Source organism: Orycteropus afer, unplaced genomic scaffold (genome assembly GCF_000298275.1).
Source record: "Orycteropus afer afer isolate SDZICR_OR568_19922 unplaced genomic scaffold, OryAfe1.0 scaffold00062, whole genome shotgun sequence".
NCBI classification, from domain to species: Eukaryota; Metazoa; Chordata; class Mammalia; order Tubulidentata; family Orycteropodidae; genus Orycteropus; species Orycteropus afer.
The window spans coordinates 8,894,208-8,912,991 of NW_006921649.1; the positions used below are offsets into that span (position 1 = coordinate 8,894,208).

The 18,784-nt window shown below is 41.2% G+C and overlaps 1 protein-coding gene across 1 annotated transcript in view; it reads left to right on the forward strand.

Moving 5' to 3' along the window:
- Positions 1 to 18,784, forward strand: part of DOCK2 (dedicator of cytokinesis 2) — a 669,066-nt gene that overhangs the window by 508,301 nt on the left and 141,981 nt on the right. Inside the window, exons 28-29 of the mRNA XM_007939749.2 lie at positions 7,289 to 7,387; positions 10,561 to 10,655. Of these exons, the coding sequence (XP_007937940.2) occupies positions 7,289 to 7,387; positions 10,561 to 10,655 (194 nt within the window). The remainder of the gene's footprint in view (positions 1 to 7,288; positions 7,388 to 10,560; positions 10,656 to 18,784) is intronic.

Below are 18,784 nucleotides of genomic sequence, written 5' to 3' on the forward strand. Positions count from 1 at the left end.
TAACTGAAAGGTTGATAGTTCACATCTATCCAGATGTGCCATATAAGAAAGGCCTGGCTATCTACTTCTGTAAAATTACAGCCATTGAAAATCCTAAGGGAGTACAGTTCTACTCTGACATACATGGAGTCATCATGAGTTGAGTCAACTCCATGGCAATGGGTTTGGTTTTGTCTGCTTGTTTGTTTTATTGACAGTTTTCTGTGTTCTCAGTGCTTTACATAAATTAACTGACTTAATCCTCACCCAAACCTTATGAAATAGAGAAAATTTTTATCCCTTTTCACAGATGAGGAAACTGAGGCACAAGACCATGCCCAGGGTCGTGAAACTATTGAGAGGTAGAGATGGGATTTGAACTCAGGTGGCCTTGCTCCTAGGCCCCTAGTCTTGTCTTCTCCATGCTGGCAGAACCAGATATAAGCTCTTTGGACCATGACCTTATCTGCCCTGCTCACTGTACCCTGGCACCTAGCACAGTGCCCAGAATTAGTTATTGCTAAGACAGAATACACACCTTAGCATCCCCAAAGAGTGCTCCAAATTACAACTCTGGCTGCTTGACAAACCTCTAACCCAAGATGAACGGGTTTTAGAGTCCTTGTTTTTCCTGACACCATAGCCTCCCACCTTCAAGTCCTGGATTCACCATGCAGACAGCACCAATTCCATCCAAAAATAAAATCTGTTATATAACCAAATGGCATGCGTGTGTGTGTGTGGGGGGGGGGAGGTGAATGAGGAAACAACCTGGGAAAGGCACTTGGCCACTCTCAGTTTCCAAAGGAAATGGATGGCTGATAGGAAGAACTTTTCATCCTCTGTGAGTCTCCTTCGGCAGGCAAACTTTCCTACGTCTCCTTTCCTTGATGCTTTCTATATTTTATTTTATTTTTGTCATGCACATTATTTGAAGTTACTATAGCAACGTGTCACCAGCTGGTATCGCATAGTAATGTTGGCATTTAGGTAGCAACTACTGAAGTTGGCTGTTTCCCTCCCTCCGCGATCTCATCACTCCCACTAATCTCAGGTGAGTGGGGGATGCCGCAGCAGAAACCATGTCCCTCTCCCTGATTTTGTTTGCTCTCAGGGCAGGACTAACCAATAGTCTCTCCCTGAGTCACTCGGCACTGCAGGGGTCTGGACTGTGTGTGTAGGTGTGCTTGCATTTGAGATGGTTAAATAGATATGTTTAAGTTCAATGCTGTGCACCAAAACTATTAGTATCATCATCATCAACATCATCATCATTATTATTATCATTCTAATTTTTTTTGTGTGTCAAGAAGTGGAATAATTTGGGGAAGGCTACTCTTCTGATCACACTCACCTAGTATCCCAGCTAATTCATTTAGATTACACAATACTGGGGTTCCCTTGCTCTCTCTTGCCGTCACACAGTTAAGAGACCCCAACTGTTTTCCTTTGGGGCTTCAGCTCTCTCCCAAGTGTACAAAACCTCCCTCCATACTGATGTGCTGAATTAATTAAGAGGATTGATTGTCGCGGATCGCCGAAGAGGGTTCCATACGGCAAATAAGCCCTGCCACTCAAGGCGTTAAGTAGCCCCTTATAAGCTGAGTGCCTCCAATGATTGCACTTATTTTTACACATTTGACCTAATTTCAAACCGTGTCTCTTTATGCTGCGATTCATTAGCTACATTTTCAACCACCCTGAACGGAGCCGAGGTGACTTTGCCTGGTTTGTGCCGGCATCTCAGATACGATTTCTCTCTGGAATTAACATGCAGGTCCCCCTCGTATTCTGTGTTAAGAAGCAATTTCCCACATAGGCACCTGGCATGTTGCTCGGGTGTGGATGAGTGGTTGCCTCATGACTTGGTAGTAAATATTTGTTCATTATCTTTTTTTTTTTTTGTCCTTCCAGGAATGGGAAGAGGGGGATTCTCACTAACCTGGGCTGCAGGGGGTCCCTCTACACCTCTGTACCCCAGGCAGTATTCAAAATTCAGGCTTTTCCTTGTTGCTGGCAGGGATGGGAGTTTGAACTGCTACACTATAAAGTTTGAGCAGTGTTGGCGTCAGGAGTATCTCAGTTGCTAGGGCAAATACGTTCTGCTCATCACCCCCACCACCAAGTCCTGTATCTCTTTCTAAAAATTTAAAACATGGTGGATGTGGAAGTAAGGTCTCCAACTTATAAAAGGGAGGATGTCAGGAGGCAGAGAGGTGTCTTGCCATTTCGAGGGCACTACTGAAAAAGGGATAAGGGTTGAGAAGCATGTTATTCCATTTTTCTGATCGTTGTGTGACAGAGAGGGTTTTGTTTTTGAAATTTAAATGACAGAAGCCTTTTCCGAATGCGAACCTGCTGCTTGTGTCTCAGTCCATTTCACATATCAGTCAGTCATATCCTATGGTTTCTGACAGATTCGATAGCAAAGCGGGCTTGACACCATACTAGGAAAAAAAATGATGCTTCTGGTTGGAGGTAAAGCACTGTCATTTTTCATTAATAGCCATATGCAGGTAACTTGTCCAAACTTCAGTCACATTGCACTACAAATCGAACTAAAAGGGATCCAGCTGGCTTTTCCTATGTGGTAGTGAGAATTAAGACATTAACAAGCTGGTGAAAGTAATTTTGATTGATCCTTGAACTATAACACACTGACCAACTCCTTACAAAAAGAGAATAGCTTCTTTCAGAAAATGGTCACTCTCTCTAAATGGGGACAAGAACCCCCTCCCATTTTTTTTTTTTTTTTCTTTTAAAATGAAACATGGAAGTTTCTCTCAACAAGGTTTAAGACAATGTAGCCTTTTCAAGGTAATGCCAGGTAACTTAAACTCTGACGTTTATAATTTGCTCCCCCCCCCTTTCAAATTAAAATCAAGCCATTGGAAATAACAAGCATTCCATATCTATGCATTTGGGGCATCCTGCAGTTTTAGCAATGGTGGATTTTCTAACACACACACACACACACACACACAAGCTCACAATTCCAGAACTCATTTGAGCCAAAGCTTTAAAAGTAAACTATTGTCAAAGAGATGATTGCATTTCCCCTTAGCATCTCATCGATGACAAAAAATAAAACCTTACACAGATCTCTTACCTGGAAGCAGTGGAATTACCTGCAGAGGATGCCCCCCCGTTCCTTGCAAACCAAGCCAGGCTCTGACCAGCAGCAGAATTACTCCAAAAGAAGGAAGAATAAGTCCTTTCTATTGTAATTTTCACTGTTTATATGCAAGAAGTGTAGTGGGTCTGCTCACGTAGGAATAAATAAAAAGCCGAACAAACTGCACAGCAGCTACTATGTGAAAAGAAAAGACCTCTAGTGGCCATCGGCTGAATTTTTTAAGGAAGAGGGAGAAGAGATGGAGATGGAGGAGTGAACACACGCGTCCACACATGCACACACAACTCAAATTCTCAGATATCTCCTCCTTGCAGTCAGCTTGGCCGGAAGTATAAATAATAATTAAACATGATTTCTTGGTTTAAGGTATGAACAATAATAAAGAAGAGCTCTTGATTTAAGTGGGACCTTGTTAAGTCTGCAGGGATTGTAGTACTCTGGTTTGAAAAGAATATATCATTTTACAAACTCATCTCCACTCTTGAGGGCCTGAATAGGAGAGAGGATTTTATAAGGAGGTTTGGCTCAGTGTAGAGGCTGCAGGCCCCATTGACAAAGTGTTTTTGGCTGTTGCTCCTGAGAGTTCCAGCTTTATATTCCATGCCGGCTTTGCATGTTTTCTAAACATCCATGGTGTGTGAGTGTGGTGGCCCTGGCAGGCAGAGGGTAAGACTTGTTCAGTTGTGCAAGGCCTAGGGCTTAGCAAAGGGTCCTCTGCATGGTTTAATGCTCTATTGTCGTCGACTAGAACTTCTGAATGATATTTAACAGTATTGTTGTTAAAAGCATGTGCTCCCTAATTCCCTCATTTAAAAGGTGTTAGAAGCAAATGAGAGTCCAGATCTTTGGGATCCATTTTAGGGAAAGTGAAGTTGAGGAAGATTTGGTTACCCAGTGCATCCTGTGTAAGGATGCAGAAGTCTGGATGAGGTCATCCAGGTTCTTCTCGTAATCACTGTAACTAAACTGTACACCTGTAATCTGGGAAGATCTATGTTTTCATATTGCTTATACCTTTTTAACAAAGACATTAAAAAAAGTTTGTAATGCCAAATCCATTTTCTTGATTCAAGCACAATATTTGCAAGTCCACTTCTTGGTCATGCATGATGTCCTATACTTGTTAGCAGTAGGAGCCTTATACCAGCTAGGCCATTGCTCCCAAGCCTGTCCTTGACTAGGCCACAATAGAACTTGCTTTTTTTAAGATGGCAGCCCCACAGGATTGTGCTGGCTTCTTGGCTACAGCCAGGTACCCTGAGGAAGTGAGTAGTTGGACGTATGGGCTCAGGATCATGGTCTCAGGGGACATCAAGCACAATTGGCATAACATACTACACAAAAACATTGTTCTACATCCTACTTTTGTCAGTAGTGACTGGTATCAAAAGCTTGAAAGTGGCCATCTAGATGCAACAATGGGTCTCTTCTCATCCGGAGAAAAGAAGAATGAAGAAAACCAAAGAAGTATGGAACAATTAGTCAAAAGGAGTAGCAGACCACATGATCTTCAGCCTATATGACCATGAGACCAGAAGAAGTAGATGGTGCCCAGCTACCACTGTCAACCACTCAGAAGGGGGATCAGTGCAGGAGACCCTGGATAGAGTGGGAGAACAATGTGGAATAAAACTCAAAGTCATAAAAAAAAAAGAAAAAGAACAGTTTTGCTGGTCTGGTAGAGCCTGGTGCTACCCTTCAGGTCTGGAACTGAACTCACTCCTGTTGCTTCCACCTAAACAATAGAAAGGCATATGGGGTGAATATTTGTATCAGGTAGGAACAGAAGGGCAGTGTTGGCACAGGGAGATAATTCAAGGGAAGAAGTGCATGGGAGGGAAGGACACAGGGAAGAGGTAACTAGGGGGAGGAAGTAGGATGAGAGCTGTTACATTGTGGGGAATTGCAGTCAATGTCATGAAACAAAATGTGTATGAACTACTGTATGGAAAATGAATTTGCTCTATAAACTTTCACTCAAATCACAATAAAAATTAAAAAAAAAAAAAAAGATGGCAGCCCCAGTGGAAACCTACAGGAGACAGTCGTAAGTGGCTTCTCACTTCTAGTTCAATGTGGTCAGTGTTTCCTTTACTAGGTTCCCAGAGTGAAACCAGTAGCCATCCAGTCATCTCTGACTATAGCAATCCATGCATGTTAGAGTAAAACTGTGCTCCACAGGGTTTTCAAAGGCTGCTTTTTTTTTTTTTTGGAAAGTAATCACCAGGCCTTTCTTCTGAGGTGCCTTTGGATGGACTCAAACCTTCAACCTTTTGGTTAGCAGCTGAGCTTATTAACAGTTTGCACCACCATGGGGGTTTCCAGAGTAGATCTCCCTCGATGCTGCTTGCAGACACTAGAACACACAGAAAAAGCACCCTGATACAGACTTCCTCCAACTTTCCTTCTCGAATCTGGGAGGGAAATAGCAGAAAATGGTGTGCTGAGGTCTTCAGGATCATGAAAGTTCTTCCTCCTCTAATCTCACAGGTCCTCCTAGACCCACCTTCTCTCTAAGTCCTGTGTTGATTTCCCTCTTGTCTGAATTCCTCTTGTGCTTGGTCTAGGTTACACACCAAAGGTCTTGTATTTTGTTTCCTCCTGGAAATAAATTAATCTTGCTTTCCCAACCAGATTGTAACTTCTGAAGAGTAAAGACCATCATTTCCCATTCTTTTTATTCACCATAGCCCTGGTAGGTGCTGGGTTATCTCTGTTTGATTCAGTGATCTAACAACTGACCCTTCTCACAGAGCATGAACGAATTTCAAGGTGCCAGAAAACAGTGTGATAGTTCCTCAAAAAGTTGAACATAGAACTACCATAAAGACTATATATATATATATATATATATATATATATATATATATATTGCCGTCAAGATGATTCAGACTCATAGTGACCCTAAAGGACAGAGTGGAACTGCCCCATAGGGTTTCCAAGGTGCCCCATAGGTTATAAATCTTTACAAAAGCATACTGACCCATCTTTTTCACATGGAGCAGCTAGTAAGGCTTGAACTGCCAACCTTTTGATTAGCAGCTGGATGCTTTAACCACTGCTTCACACAGAAATACCACTACTAGGTACATACCTAAGATAAGCGAAAGCAAGGACTCAAACAAAAATCCGTATACCAATATTCATTGCAGCACTGTTCACAATAGCCAAAAGATAGACACAACCTAAATGTCTATCAACAAATGAATGGATAAACAAACTGCAGTGCATATATACAAGGGATTATTACTCTGCCATAATGAGAAATGAAGTCCTAATACATGCTACAACAAGGATGAATCTTGAAAACATTGTGCTGAGTAAAATAAGTCAATCACAATAGAACAAATAATGCATGATCCCACTTACAAGAAATAAACAAGTGCATAGAGATCAGAGATTATTAGTAATTACCAGGGGTAGGAGGAAGAGGTTAAGGGGAATCGTTAGTTAGGGGGCACTGAGTCTCTGTTAATGGTGGTGGAATAATTTGGATAAAGGAGAGTGATGATGGTGACTCAGCATGATGAACATAATCAATGTCACTAAATTGTGAAAAATGTCAAATTGGCAAAGGTTTTGTTATATATATATATAACCAAAATAAAGAGAAAAAAGTGTTATGGAAGCCATTTGCTCTTTTTGAAACTCCTCACAGGGTGGATATGCAATGGATTACTAGTCCTATTTTACACATGAGACAACTGGTGCTTAGACACGTAAAAATATTTATCAGGAAAGGAGCCCTTCTTCAGGATCTTGACGTAGGACAAATCTGATACACAGCACATTGCTTTTTTCCCACCCCTCCAGTAGCCGAGGAGGTCAAGGTTTCTCATCTTTCTTCCCCAACTGGCAGTGAGCCTGAGGAAGGGATGGATTGGGTCTTACTTTCTATATGTGCAGCTCTTTCTAAAGTCCTAGGCACATAGAAAGTTTTTAGTAATTAAGTTTTGGATGAGTTCAATATAAATATACATTTCTTCATGATGAAGTTTTCACGTGCCAATCTGGTAAAGAGAGATTCTCCATCCCTGGATAGATGGAGGGGAACTTTCTATGCTCACTGGGGTGGTTGAGGTATGTTCCAGCTCAAAGGCAAGAAAATGAAAAGGATGAATCCCACAGTCCTCTCTCCACAATTTCATGGTATTTTTTCTTTATCTCTTGTAGAGTCACTTTGTTGCGTGTATGACGGCCATCTTACATCAGATGGGTGACCAGCATTATACCTCCTATATTGAGACCTTCCAGACCAGCTCTGAACTTGTGGTGAGTCTGCAGGGTGCTGAAGGCAGTGTGAGGGAGATGTGGTGCAATCTGGGACCTCAGGAGTGCAGGACAAGCGAGGAGGGCTTTAATCCCTTCCCACAAGAATTTACATATGTGTGTGTCTACATTTATAAACATGTCAATTCATGTGCCATTTCTCATTCCCATCTAGGCTTATATATCTCACTTCTAGAACATGTCTTCAGTCCATATCAGAAACAAGAATGTAACCTAGATACAGCTCAACAAATATTTGTTAATGAATTAACAACTTAAGAACATGATTCTTGGAATCACAGTCCTGAGTTTAAACCAGGATTTGTCACTGGCTAGCTGTGTGATTATGAGCAAATTAACCTCTTTTGAGCCTCAAACTCCCCTTCTGTAAAGCGGGGATGATGTCATTTATGACAGTTGTTAAGGGGTTAAATGAGATCACAGAGTATGTTACATACTAAGTGCCCAGTAAAATGTACATAATATTTATTTTTAAATATATAATAGCATATAGTAGACTACAGTATAATAGAATACAGTAGAATATAATAAAGAGAAGAAGTTGGATATTGATATTGGATATTGGATATTGGATATTGGATATTGGATGGAGGCAGATAGCCTCTGAAGCCCCTGAACTTCTTAGCCTCTGAGAACTTCTTTGCTCCAGGACTGTTGCCTATGGCCTGTGGGTTCATATCTCTACAGCAGATGATTTCATTAAAATGGAGCCCATCCCAGGCTGTCCTTGGGGTGTAGCAGAGCACCTTTGCCCTCAGAGTGGTCACCCAGCCACTGGTCAACCTAGTTCCATTTTCACTGTCTCCTCCCTACTGCCAAATTTTGGAGTCCTGCTGCCAGGGGTTCACTCTCTACTCTTCTTGGCAGGAGCAAGGATACCAGAGTTGGAACAGACTCAGAGAGTAGCCCATCAAAAGGAAATCATTAATTAGCCAATATCCTACTCCACCCATTCAGCAGTGAGATGGTCTCCTCATTGGAGTATATTGGCAAGAGATTGAACGTTTTTTGGGAGATGCAAAAATAAATGAAAAGGAGGCTTAGTTTATGTTAATGAGGGAGGAACAATTTGTAAAAGGAGGGTAAGAATGGTTGCACAACTTGAGGATGTAATCAGTATAATTGAATTATACATGTAAAAACTGTTGAATTAGTGTATGTTCCACTGCATATTGTCTCAACAGTAATAGCAAATAAAATATTAAAAAACAAAATAATGGAAAGAAAAAGAAGAAGAAGACTGAGTAACCTTGGTTTCCCACCACTCCTTCAGCTTCTCCTGGTCTTGGGACAGGGACATAGAAAAGCTGGGTCCCTAATTTTTGATGCTTTATGAAAGGAAATGAGGTGGGGAGGAAGGTAGGAAAACAGTTCTTATTTATCAAAAACATCCATTTTCTTATATAATTTTCAGAACTGTGTGACACACCTGTCAGTGGTCTCATTTTACAGGTCTGCAATCTGTTTGCTCAAGGCCACATAGCTACTATGTGGCAGAGCTGGAATTTGAACCTCTACTCTAACCCTTACTTCATCTACATCTTCTTATCCAGAAGCCAGATTTTCCATCTGTGAGCCAGAGCCCTTCTCCATTCTCACAGGGAAATGATGTGCTAGTAACAACATCCACACTTCCTCAAGTGACATCAAGGATGAAGAATAATACCACCACCATTGTCAAGCATGTATAGAGCACTTGCAGTGAGCCAGGCTCTGTGCTGAGCAACTTAGGTTGTTGTTCTCAGCTGCTATGAAGTTGGCCTCTGACTCATGGCAGCTTCACGCACAACAGAACAAAACACTGCCTGGTTCTGTGCCATCCCCATGATCTTCCCCATGGTCAGTTATGGATCAGACCATTATGGTCCACAGGGTTTTCATTGGCTGATTCTGAGAAGGAGGTTTCCAGGCCTTTCTTCCTAGTTCATCTTAATCTGGAAATTCCACTGACAAATGGGTGAGGGTGCTCATAAGGTGCACTGGCTGAGACTCGAACATGGGTCTCCTGCATGGAGGGCAAATATTCTACCACTGAACCACTCATGAACTCTGAACATCTTATAGACACTAGTCATTTAGTCCTCACAGAAATGCTGCAAAGTAGATATCATCCCTATTCTGCTGATGCAGAAACTGGGACATAAAGCATCGAGGTAATTTTCCCTAGAAGCAAAGATTATTGGAAAGGAACCAATCCCATTTCCAGATTTCTGCGATTTAGCTTAAAGTAGTGATTTTCAAATTATATTCCTCCCAGATTTACTATCCTCTATCATAAATACACACACACACACAGAGACACTTCAGCCAGAGCTCTTTGCATTTTATCTATTTTATATGTTCTATTCCAGGTAAGATTTGGCTTGAACAAAGGATTCTGCTATTGAAATAATTTGAAAACCACTGATTTAAAGAAAGAACTCAGAGCGGGTTTCTATGGGTTTTGCATTTTACCTAAATGATACAGGTACTCTGATCTCTTATCCTGCATCCCAGAAGGGTCCCAGTGACAGTAGTGCTGATCTTTGCTGCCTATGGTTGCCTTGAAACTCATGGTCTCCAAGGATGGAGAACAAGTTTGGTCAATTACAAAGTCTGATGGGGCTGACTGAGGCCCACTTTGAACTCTTCAAAGGAGAGAAAGAGCTCCGTAGGTGTGCTTCCTCTAATCTGCTCATGTACATGTGTGTGATGTATGAATTAGCTGTATTTACAGTACTGCTAATTAGATGTTCATTTTAATAATAGTTTGCTTGCTCAGTGACCTGAGATGCTTTCATATAGTGAAGGTTATTTCCTTTTCAAATACATATTTTGGGAGATAATTTTAAAATTGCCACAGCAATGAATGCATTTACTTCTTTACTTCCAAAGACAGAATTAATAGTGCTTTATTTTGAGAGCATTTTCACATTTTGTATTCACGTTCTACTCATATTTGTGAAACAGTCTCCTGGTAACCAACTTTTAGCTTCCATTTAACATCTTCTACTATTGGTTCCAATAGATTTACTTCATGAAAAGCTGTGCTTCTTCCTTTTCTCCCTCTCCAGAATATAATAAGTAAAATGTCCAAAGACCCAATAAGATCTGGGCACTTCTAGTCACTCCCTATAACATAAGATGATTGGTGTATTTTTGCTTTACTGTTTCAGGACTTCTTGATGGAGACATTCATCATGTTTAAGGACCTCATTGGGAAGAATGTGTATCCTATAGATTGGATGGCCATGAGTATGGTTCAGAACAGGTGAGCTGTCTCCCACTTCCAAAAGCCTACCTCACCCTCACAGTCACTTTAAAGAGCACTGGTGGAGAACAGTGGGGATAGTTTCCCCTCGTGAAAATAAATTAAGATGTAACAGATACTTTCTTCCTACATTTAAACCCCAGGGAGCTTCTTACAAACCTTGAAACTTATGTTTATCTTTCTATCTATCTATCTATCTATCTATCTATCTATCTATCTATCTATTAACTCTTATTCCTTTTTACATACTGAACTGGCTACTCAGAAAGCCCTTTCCGCTTTCTTCATTCTTTAAATACCAAAAACCAAACTCATTGCCGTCGAGTCAAGTCCACTCATAGTGACCCCTCCATGGTTTTTTGAGGTGGTATCACTATAGAAGTAGATCGCCAAGTCTTCCTTCTGAGGAGTGGCTGGTGGGTTTGAACCACCAGCCTTCTAGTTAGCAGTCAAATGCCTTAGGTACTATGCTACCAGAGATACCAGTTAAAATATTATACTTTGTCTGTGAGGCCTTCCCTAATTTCTCAAGACAGAAGAACTTAGGGCATCATTATTAAAAATATATTCTGAGACATATGGTAAAACAAGTTTAGGGAGCATTGGATTAAATTGTTTTAAACAGGTTTGTCTACTGCAGGACTTCTCAGAGTCTTTAATATTGCTAATGTGAATTTCTAAGAGACAGAGTTAGGATATAGCGCATTGCAGACTTATTTGCCCATGGAACCATTTAGTGTGCATGTATATGTGTATACATAGTACTATTTCCATCTCAAGGATCCCTGGTGATGCAGTGGGTAAAGTGCTCAGCTATAACCAAGGTCAGTGGTTCAAACCCCCCCAGCTGGTCTGCAGGAGACAGATGTAGCAGTCTGCTTCTGTAAAGATTTACAGCCTTGGAAACCCTATGGAAAGTTCTACTCTGTCCTTTAGGGTTGCTAATTTGAATTTACTCAATGGTAATGGGTTTGTTTGTTTGTTTGTCTTTGGACTGTCACCTTGTGTAAACCAAATATAACTCAGATCCCTAGCACATTAGATAAAGGTAATCATAAGCAATTTCAGTCTTTACTGCTATCTCTCAAATATTATCATTTCACCAAAGCAAAATCCAAACCATAACATTCAACAATATTCTATAATACTCCGTTTTTCCATTCTTCTTGTCCTCTATATCTCTCATATTCCATGGCTTTCACACATCTCTCAGAACCTTATTCTCAATTCCTACCTACAAATGTCTTTAAAACTGGATCTTCTTGGCATCTCTTTTATTTCTCTCTCTATTTTCTTTGGCTCTTTATATTTGTCTTAGTCCTTTCTATGGAAAGATCATCATGCCATTCCAACTGGTAAATTTGTCTTCCTCAACCTATTGAGGTAGTTCTGTATCACAAAACCCAAGCATTCGCTGGCTAAGACAGAAATCTCCCTAGAGGGTGGAAGAAGAGTTAGAGAAATTGAAAAAGAAAAACCAGAATTCTCTCTGGTGGAGGGAAAAGACAAAAGACTATAAGCATCTATTTTTTAACAATTTTATCATTGGATATATCCTGAGAAATTCTAGCTCATGTGTGCCTAAGAGATGACTCCAGTCCCAGGTTATCTCCATCTCTTACTTTTTGTCCTCTGAAAAACTGTCCTCCCACTACTTGGAAGCCTAATGGCCCAGCCATGTTGTCCCCAGGTGTTTTGGAGCCAGTTAAAAAAAAAAAAAAAAAACTCGCTGCAATCAAACCAATTCCAACTTATAGCAACCCCCTTTGTGTTTCTGTGGCAGTACATCTTAACAGAAGTAGATTGCCCAGTCTTCCTTCCATGGAATGGCTGGTGGGTTTGAACTACCAACCTTCTGGTTAGCAGTCACATGTTGTAGGCACTACGCCACCAGAGCTCCTTCAAGACAGATTTAGGGGCTGGTAAAGGGGAGGGAAAGTTTGTCAAGGCAGAAAGAAGAATCTGTGCATCTCTGCTTATGTTTCAGACTGCATTCTCAACCTTATCTAACCTTCCCCTATGCCCATCAGCCAGGGTGGGAGGCTGGCCCTTGCAATGATTAAAGACTTGGTGGCACTACCGTGGCTAATCCTCACTTCTTAGCAAACCAAAAGTGACTCTCCTTTCAGATTAGAATTACTTTAACCAAAGTCAATAAGACCAATGTTAAAACTGAAATGTCCATTAAATAATTTATTGAAAAAAATACTATCTTGGAGACCTAAATACTCACATTCTTGTAACTCAGCAAGATGTGCACAGCAGGCTCTGTGATAATCAAAAAGTTGCTTAGTGAACATGGAATCATAATAAAATAAGTTTGGTTGGAAAAATAAATTAAAAAGTATTGGTAGGAATTAGTTCCAGGCCACATCATGTGTCAGAGACAGGCCTTACCCTAGTTTTTATATCTGGACCAATTGTATGATCATGTGTCCTATGCTGTCCTATGACACCCCTGAAACCAAACTCACTGTCATCAACTCTGACTTAAAACAACGGTACAGAACAAAGGAGTGGTCTGGTAGAACAGTGACTAAGGCATCTGACTGCTAACCAGAAAGTTGGTGGTTCAAACCCACCAGCCACTCCATGGAGGCAAGACTAGGCAATCTACTTCTGTAAAGATTTACCACCTCAGAAACACAAAGGGGGTTGCTATGAGTTGGAATCGACTCAATGGCAATGGGTTTTGTTTTGTTTTTTGGTTATAGGACAGAGTAGAACTGGCCCATAGAGTTTCCAAAAATCTATATAGAAGCAGATTGCCACATCTATCTCCCATGGAGCAGCTGGTGGCTTCGAACCTTTTGATCTTTTGGTTGGCATTTGAATGCTTTAACCACTGTGCAACTGGGGCTCCTTAGAAGGACCCCATTTTTGGTTTAATGCTCTGCTATTGCTATCCTAAGTTTCTTAATTGCATTTGGGTTTTGCACTGAACCCCACAAAATATGTAGACACTTTATGTCTGTGTTCAATCATCTCAGGTGGTGGTAGCAGCCTCCTCCTAAATTGCATGTGGGGCCGTTCAGTGTTTGCTGGCTGTTCAGTAGTGTCTTAGGGCTTTGCCAAATTCCATAAGCACCCAGGGGATGCAACAGCAGTTATTTCAGCTCACCCTAAATTTCAGATACTCTCAACTTCTCACTATTACCTACCTCCTCATACCTCTGTGACTTTGCATAAGTCATGGTCCTGACTATCTCTCCTCCCTTCTAGACCAGACTTGGCATGAAAGCATCTTTCAAATCCTTGACCATTTAATCCCTCCTCTGTGAATCCTTCTAGGACTCCTTCATGGTAGGACAATGTGCTCCCTCCTCTGTGTTTCCATTGTTGTTGTTGTTGTTAGCTGCATCATCTTCATGACCATCGCTATGCTTGAGTCCATTGTTGTCATACATGCCAAATTGTAACAGTTACCTCACTGTACTATAAGTATCTCTTCATTTGACTGTTTCTACCACTAGAGATTGGCACAGTGGCTGTAACGATGGGCTCAAACATAGCAATGGTTCTGAGAATGGTACATGACGAGGACTGTTTTGTTCTGTTGTACATAGGTTGTTGTGTTGGAACAGACTCAATGGCACCTAACAACAGCAATAACCACTAGAAGAAATTGAGCTTCTTGAGGGCGAGCACCATGTCTGGTTTTTCCAAGTTTGTAACACAAAGTGTGACATTCATAACTGTGCATAATTAACTGCGTATTCAATGGGTACTTACTGATTAGGACTTTTCAAGAAATCCGAGTCCAACTTGCCTGAGAAAAAAGAGAATTTATTGATTCAGATAACTAACAAATCCCAGAGCTTAGGTGTAGATGTATCAAGGTGTTCACCAGTGTCTGTGTCTCTATCTCTACTTTCATCCCTATTGGCTTCATTCTAAGGGAGATGCTCCTTTAGTGGTGAGAAAAGTGGGCTCCAGAAGTTCTAGATATGTATCCTGATAGATTCCCAACCACAATAGAAAGGAAGGGTTTTTTCTTCAGTCAGTCCACCAAATGTCCTTGGTCTGGCATAGGCTACATGCTCATTCATTAACCTCTGTGGCTGGCAAAATGAAATATGCTGTTTAGTCAGGCTTATGTCATATGAACTTTGGGAACTGGGTGTGTGTGGTCAGTTCTAATCAAACTACCATCTGCGAGCAACGGGAAGGTATGAGGGAGTAGTTCTCTAAAGGAAAATTGAAGAGTTGTTCCTAGGAGGAAGACTGGGTAATAGGCAGGCAAAAGCACAGACGCCCACCACTGATATTAAGGCTGCGGGTGAGGCGAGCCTACAGACGTGGAGCCTGGGCCGGGCCAGCTTCCTTTTCTGAGCTACAGACACAGTCATTCTGGCAGAAGCATGTACTGATCCATGGGGGAGTGCTTTGCAGGCAAGGCCCCCCCAAAATCCCAGCTAGCTACAGACTTTAGTCATTTTTGATACAGGCCTCCAGAGATGACACAATTATCTTCATTTCTTTATACCTAGAAAATTAGAATACAATTTTCTAAAGGAGCTATGAAAATGGAATTGTCTCTTAAATAGAAATATTTGTATCTCTCAAGAATCTGGTGAGTATTTAAGTCTCTACATTAAAGAAATGTTAGATTCTTAGGAGCCCAGCTTTCTCCTTAATTGTGCCTTGATTGTTGTTTTCTTGGAGCCTCAGTTTCCTGATCTGTGAAATGTGGGAATAATAATAGCCTCTGTGTCATGGGATTTTGTGTGTGGGTGTGAGGATCAAATGAGTTCTTTTTTTATTGTAGTGTGTGGTACCCAGGAGAACTCATTAAGAAGTGGAGTTGCTATCACAAAATAAATGCAAGGAGCTTAGTCTTGGAGTGGTAAAGCATGTGCCCAGTGTCATCCAGAGGAGCCCTGGTGGTGAAAATGGTTAAAATTTGCTGCTAAATGAAAGGTTGGCAGTTTGAGTTCATCCAGAGGCATACGGAAACAAAGTCCTGGTGATCTCCTTCTGAAAAAACCAGCCATTGAAAATCCTGTGTAACACAATTCTACTCTGACACAAATGCAGTTGCCATGAGTCAGTCAACTTGATGACAACTGGTACTGATTATGTCAACCAGAAAAGAAGTTTATTTTTCTCCTTGCAGATACATAGCTGAGTTTGTAGAATTTCTGTCGTCTTCAGACTATGATAGGTCACTGGATGGTGCAAACAGTTTGCACTCCATTACTGACCTAATAAGGAGCTCTACTAGCACAGTGCCTAAGGCATCTGACTGCTAACCAGAAGGTTGGTGGTTCAAACCCCTCAGCTACTCCACAGAAGCAAGACTGGGCAATCTACTTCCATAAAGATTTACCACCTTGGAAACCCAAATGGGGGTGGCTATGAGTTGCAATTAACTCGATGGCAGTGGGCTTTGGTTACTAACCTAAAGTTTGGTGGTTTGAGCCCATCCAGGAGCACCATGGAAGAAAGGCCTGGTGATCTGCGTCTCCAAAGATTATAACCAAGAAAACCTTAGGTGGCAGTTCTGCCCTATGACACATGAGGTCACCATGGGTCAGAATCGACTCGATGACATAGGTTTTTCTTTTTGGTTCAGGTCATAATGATACCTTACACTTATGAAGCACTTGAAATTTTTTCACTCTTTTTGCATTCTGAGTAATATTACAGTAGCTAAATTTCATTAAACTCCTTGATCCGTCACTGTTATAAATGCTTTACATGAATTAGCTCATTTAATCCTTCCAGCAACTTTACTGTGTAGACCTAATGTGATCCCTATTTTATATATAAGGAAACTGAGGCCCAAAATAGATAAGTAACTTACTAACCTGGTATTGCATCACTCATAAGAAGCAGAGAGGTCATATGATCAGAGCCCAGGCCCCTAAACTCTACTGCTTTTTACCAGTTGCTGTCAAGTCAATTCTGACTTTTGATGACCTCATGTATGTCAGAATTGTGCTCAACAAGGTTTTCAATGGCTGATTATCACCAGGACATTATTCCAAGACACCTCTGGGTGGACTTGAGTCTCCAACCTTTTGGTTAGTGGCTGAGCACTTTACTGTTTGCATCACCCAGGGACTCCAACCTGTACCACTACACCCTATAAATAGTGAGGGTCATATTATTAGCTACATTGTATGCAGATGTTGAGGCCCAAAGAAATGAAATGACTTTTCCAAGGTCATACAGCTAGTTAGTGGAAAATTTCAACATAATTTGGAGAAACAGAACATATACCATGACTTAGCATAGACCTGTGTTCCCCATACCACATTTTTCTCTCTCTAAGAATAGCTAACCCAAGTTCAACTCATGTGTGTGACCAAGGCACACTTTACATGTTGTCTACTTTGTAATTATACTTAACTGTCTTTCTTTCCTCCCTTCCTTCCCTCCCACCCCCGTTTCTCTGTCTCTGTCTTTTCTCTCTTCCCTTCTCTATAATTATTATTTATGTTATTATAATTTATCTGCTTTTATAGTTTCTCTGTTGTCACTTATGATTTATGTATGCATATATTATTTGTATATTATTTACTTACTTGCTTGTTGGAGGAGGGGGTGAGATTTTCCAGACTTGAATATCTCCCAGCTATGTCTGTTTGTGTATGCAGAGATAGTGATGTATCTATTCCATGAAATACTTCCAGTTAGAGCATTTTTTCTTTTTGGTAAGATGCAGCATTCAGTAAAATCTGATTTACGTGATGTGGTTAATTTTTAAATGATCAAGTTCTTTACAATGTTGTAAATTAACAAAATTGTGCCTAGGAACCTCTTTTTTTCCCTCTTATGTGATATTATAATAGCTAAATCTGAGACTTGATCTGGAAATATAACATTTTGAGGGGACTTGGAGATTTATACATATCCTAAATCTGTCTTGGATGAAGTACAGCTGGAATGCTCCTTAGCAGCAAGGATGGCAAGACTTTGCCTCTCGTATTTCGGTCCTGTTGTCAGAAGGAGAAGGATATTATCCTTGGTAAAGTAGAAAAACCCACTGCCATCAAGTCAATTCGAACTCATAGTGACCCTATACAATAAAGTAGAACTGCCCCATATGGTCTCCAAGGCTGTAAATCTTCACAGAGCCAGATTGCCTTATCTTTCTACCATGGAGTAGCTGATGGGTTTAAACCACCAACCTTTTGGTTAGAAATCAAATGTTTTAACCACTACACCACAGAGCTTCTTTGGTAAAAATAGAGAATCAGTGAAAAAAGGGAAGACCCCTAATGAGATGACTGCAACAATGGGCTCAAGCATAGTAACAATTATGAGGATGGTGCAGGACCCAGCAGTATTTTGTTCTGTTGTAGGTAAGGTCACTGTCTTGGTTACCTAGTGCCGCTCTGACAGGAATAGACCACAAATGGGTGGTTTGAACAAACAAGAATTTATTTTCTTGCAGTTTGGAGGCTTTAAGTCCGAGTTCAAAGTGCCAGGTCTAGGGGCTGGATGAAAGCCCCTCAACCTTGAGCTTCAGCTCTGCCTCCTGCTCCTGACCACTGAAGCTGGAAGTTTTTCTTCACTCAGACAGCTGCTGGCTGCTGAGGCTGACAAACCCAAGGTCAACAAGTAAAAAGGCACAGTCCTAATGTTACCAAACAACATGGCAGGCCACTAATTCAAGTCCAGGAGAAGTCCCAAGATGAGCAGGGCATAGCAGGCTGCTGAACAACAACTTGGCTATGTGCAGGGTTCAAGGGTGCCAAAAAGCTGGAGACCCTCCTCAAAGCTGCTTCTTATATAATGGACACAGACCACATCCCTAAAGCAGCTACTCAGCTGCTCCAGGAGATTCCACCATGGAATTAATTGCCAATCTCACCATGGGGAATACTACATCTAGGTGCCCGACCACTCAACCAGGTCCAGCCAAGTTGGCAACAACCTTAACTACCACAGTCACTATGAGTTGGATCCAACTTGAAGGCACCTAGGAGTAACAATAAAACCTCTATAAATGCAATCAACCAACAAATATTTATTGAGTGTCCAGACATCCAGAACTCTAGGGAGTACATGGGCCCATTTAAGCCATGGTCCAAGACACAAGGGCTTACAGCTTGGTTGAGGGGATACAATAAATATGCCCATAGAGAGATGACCAAGTGCCACAGTCACTGCAGTGAGCT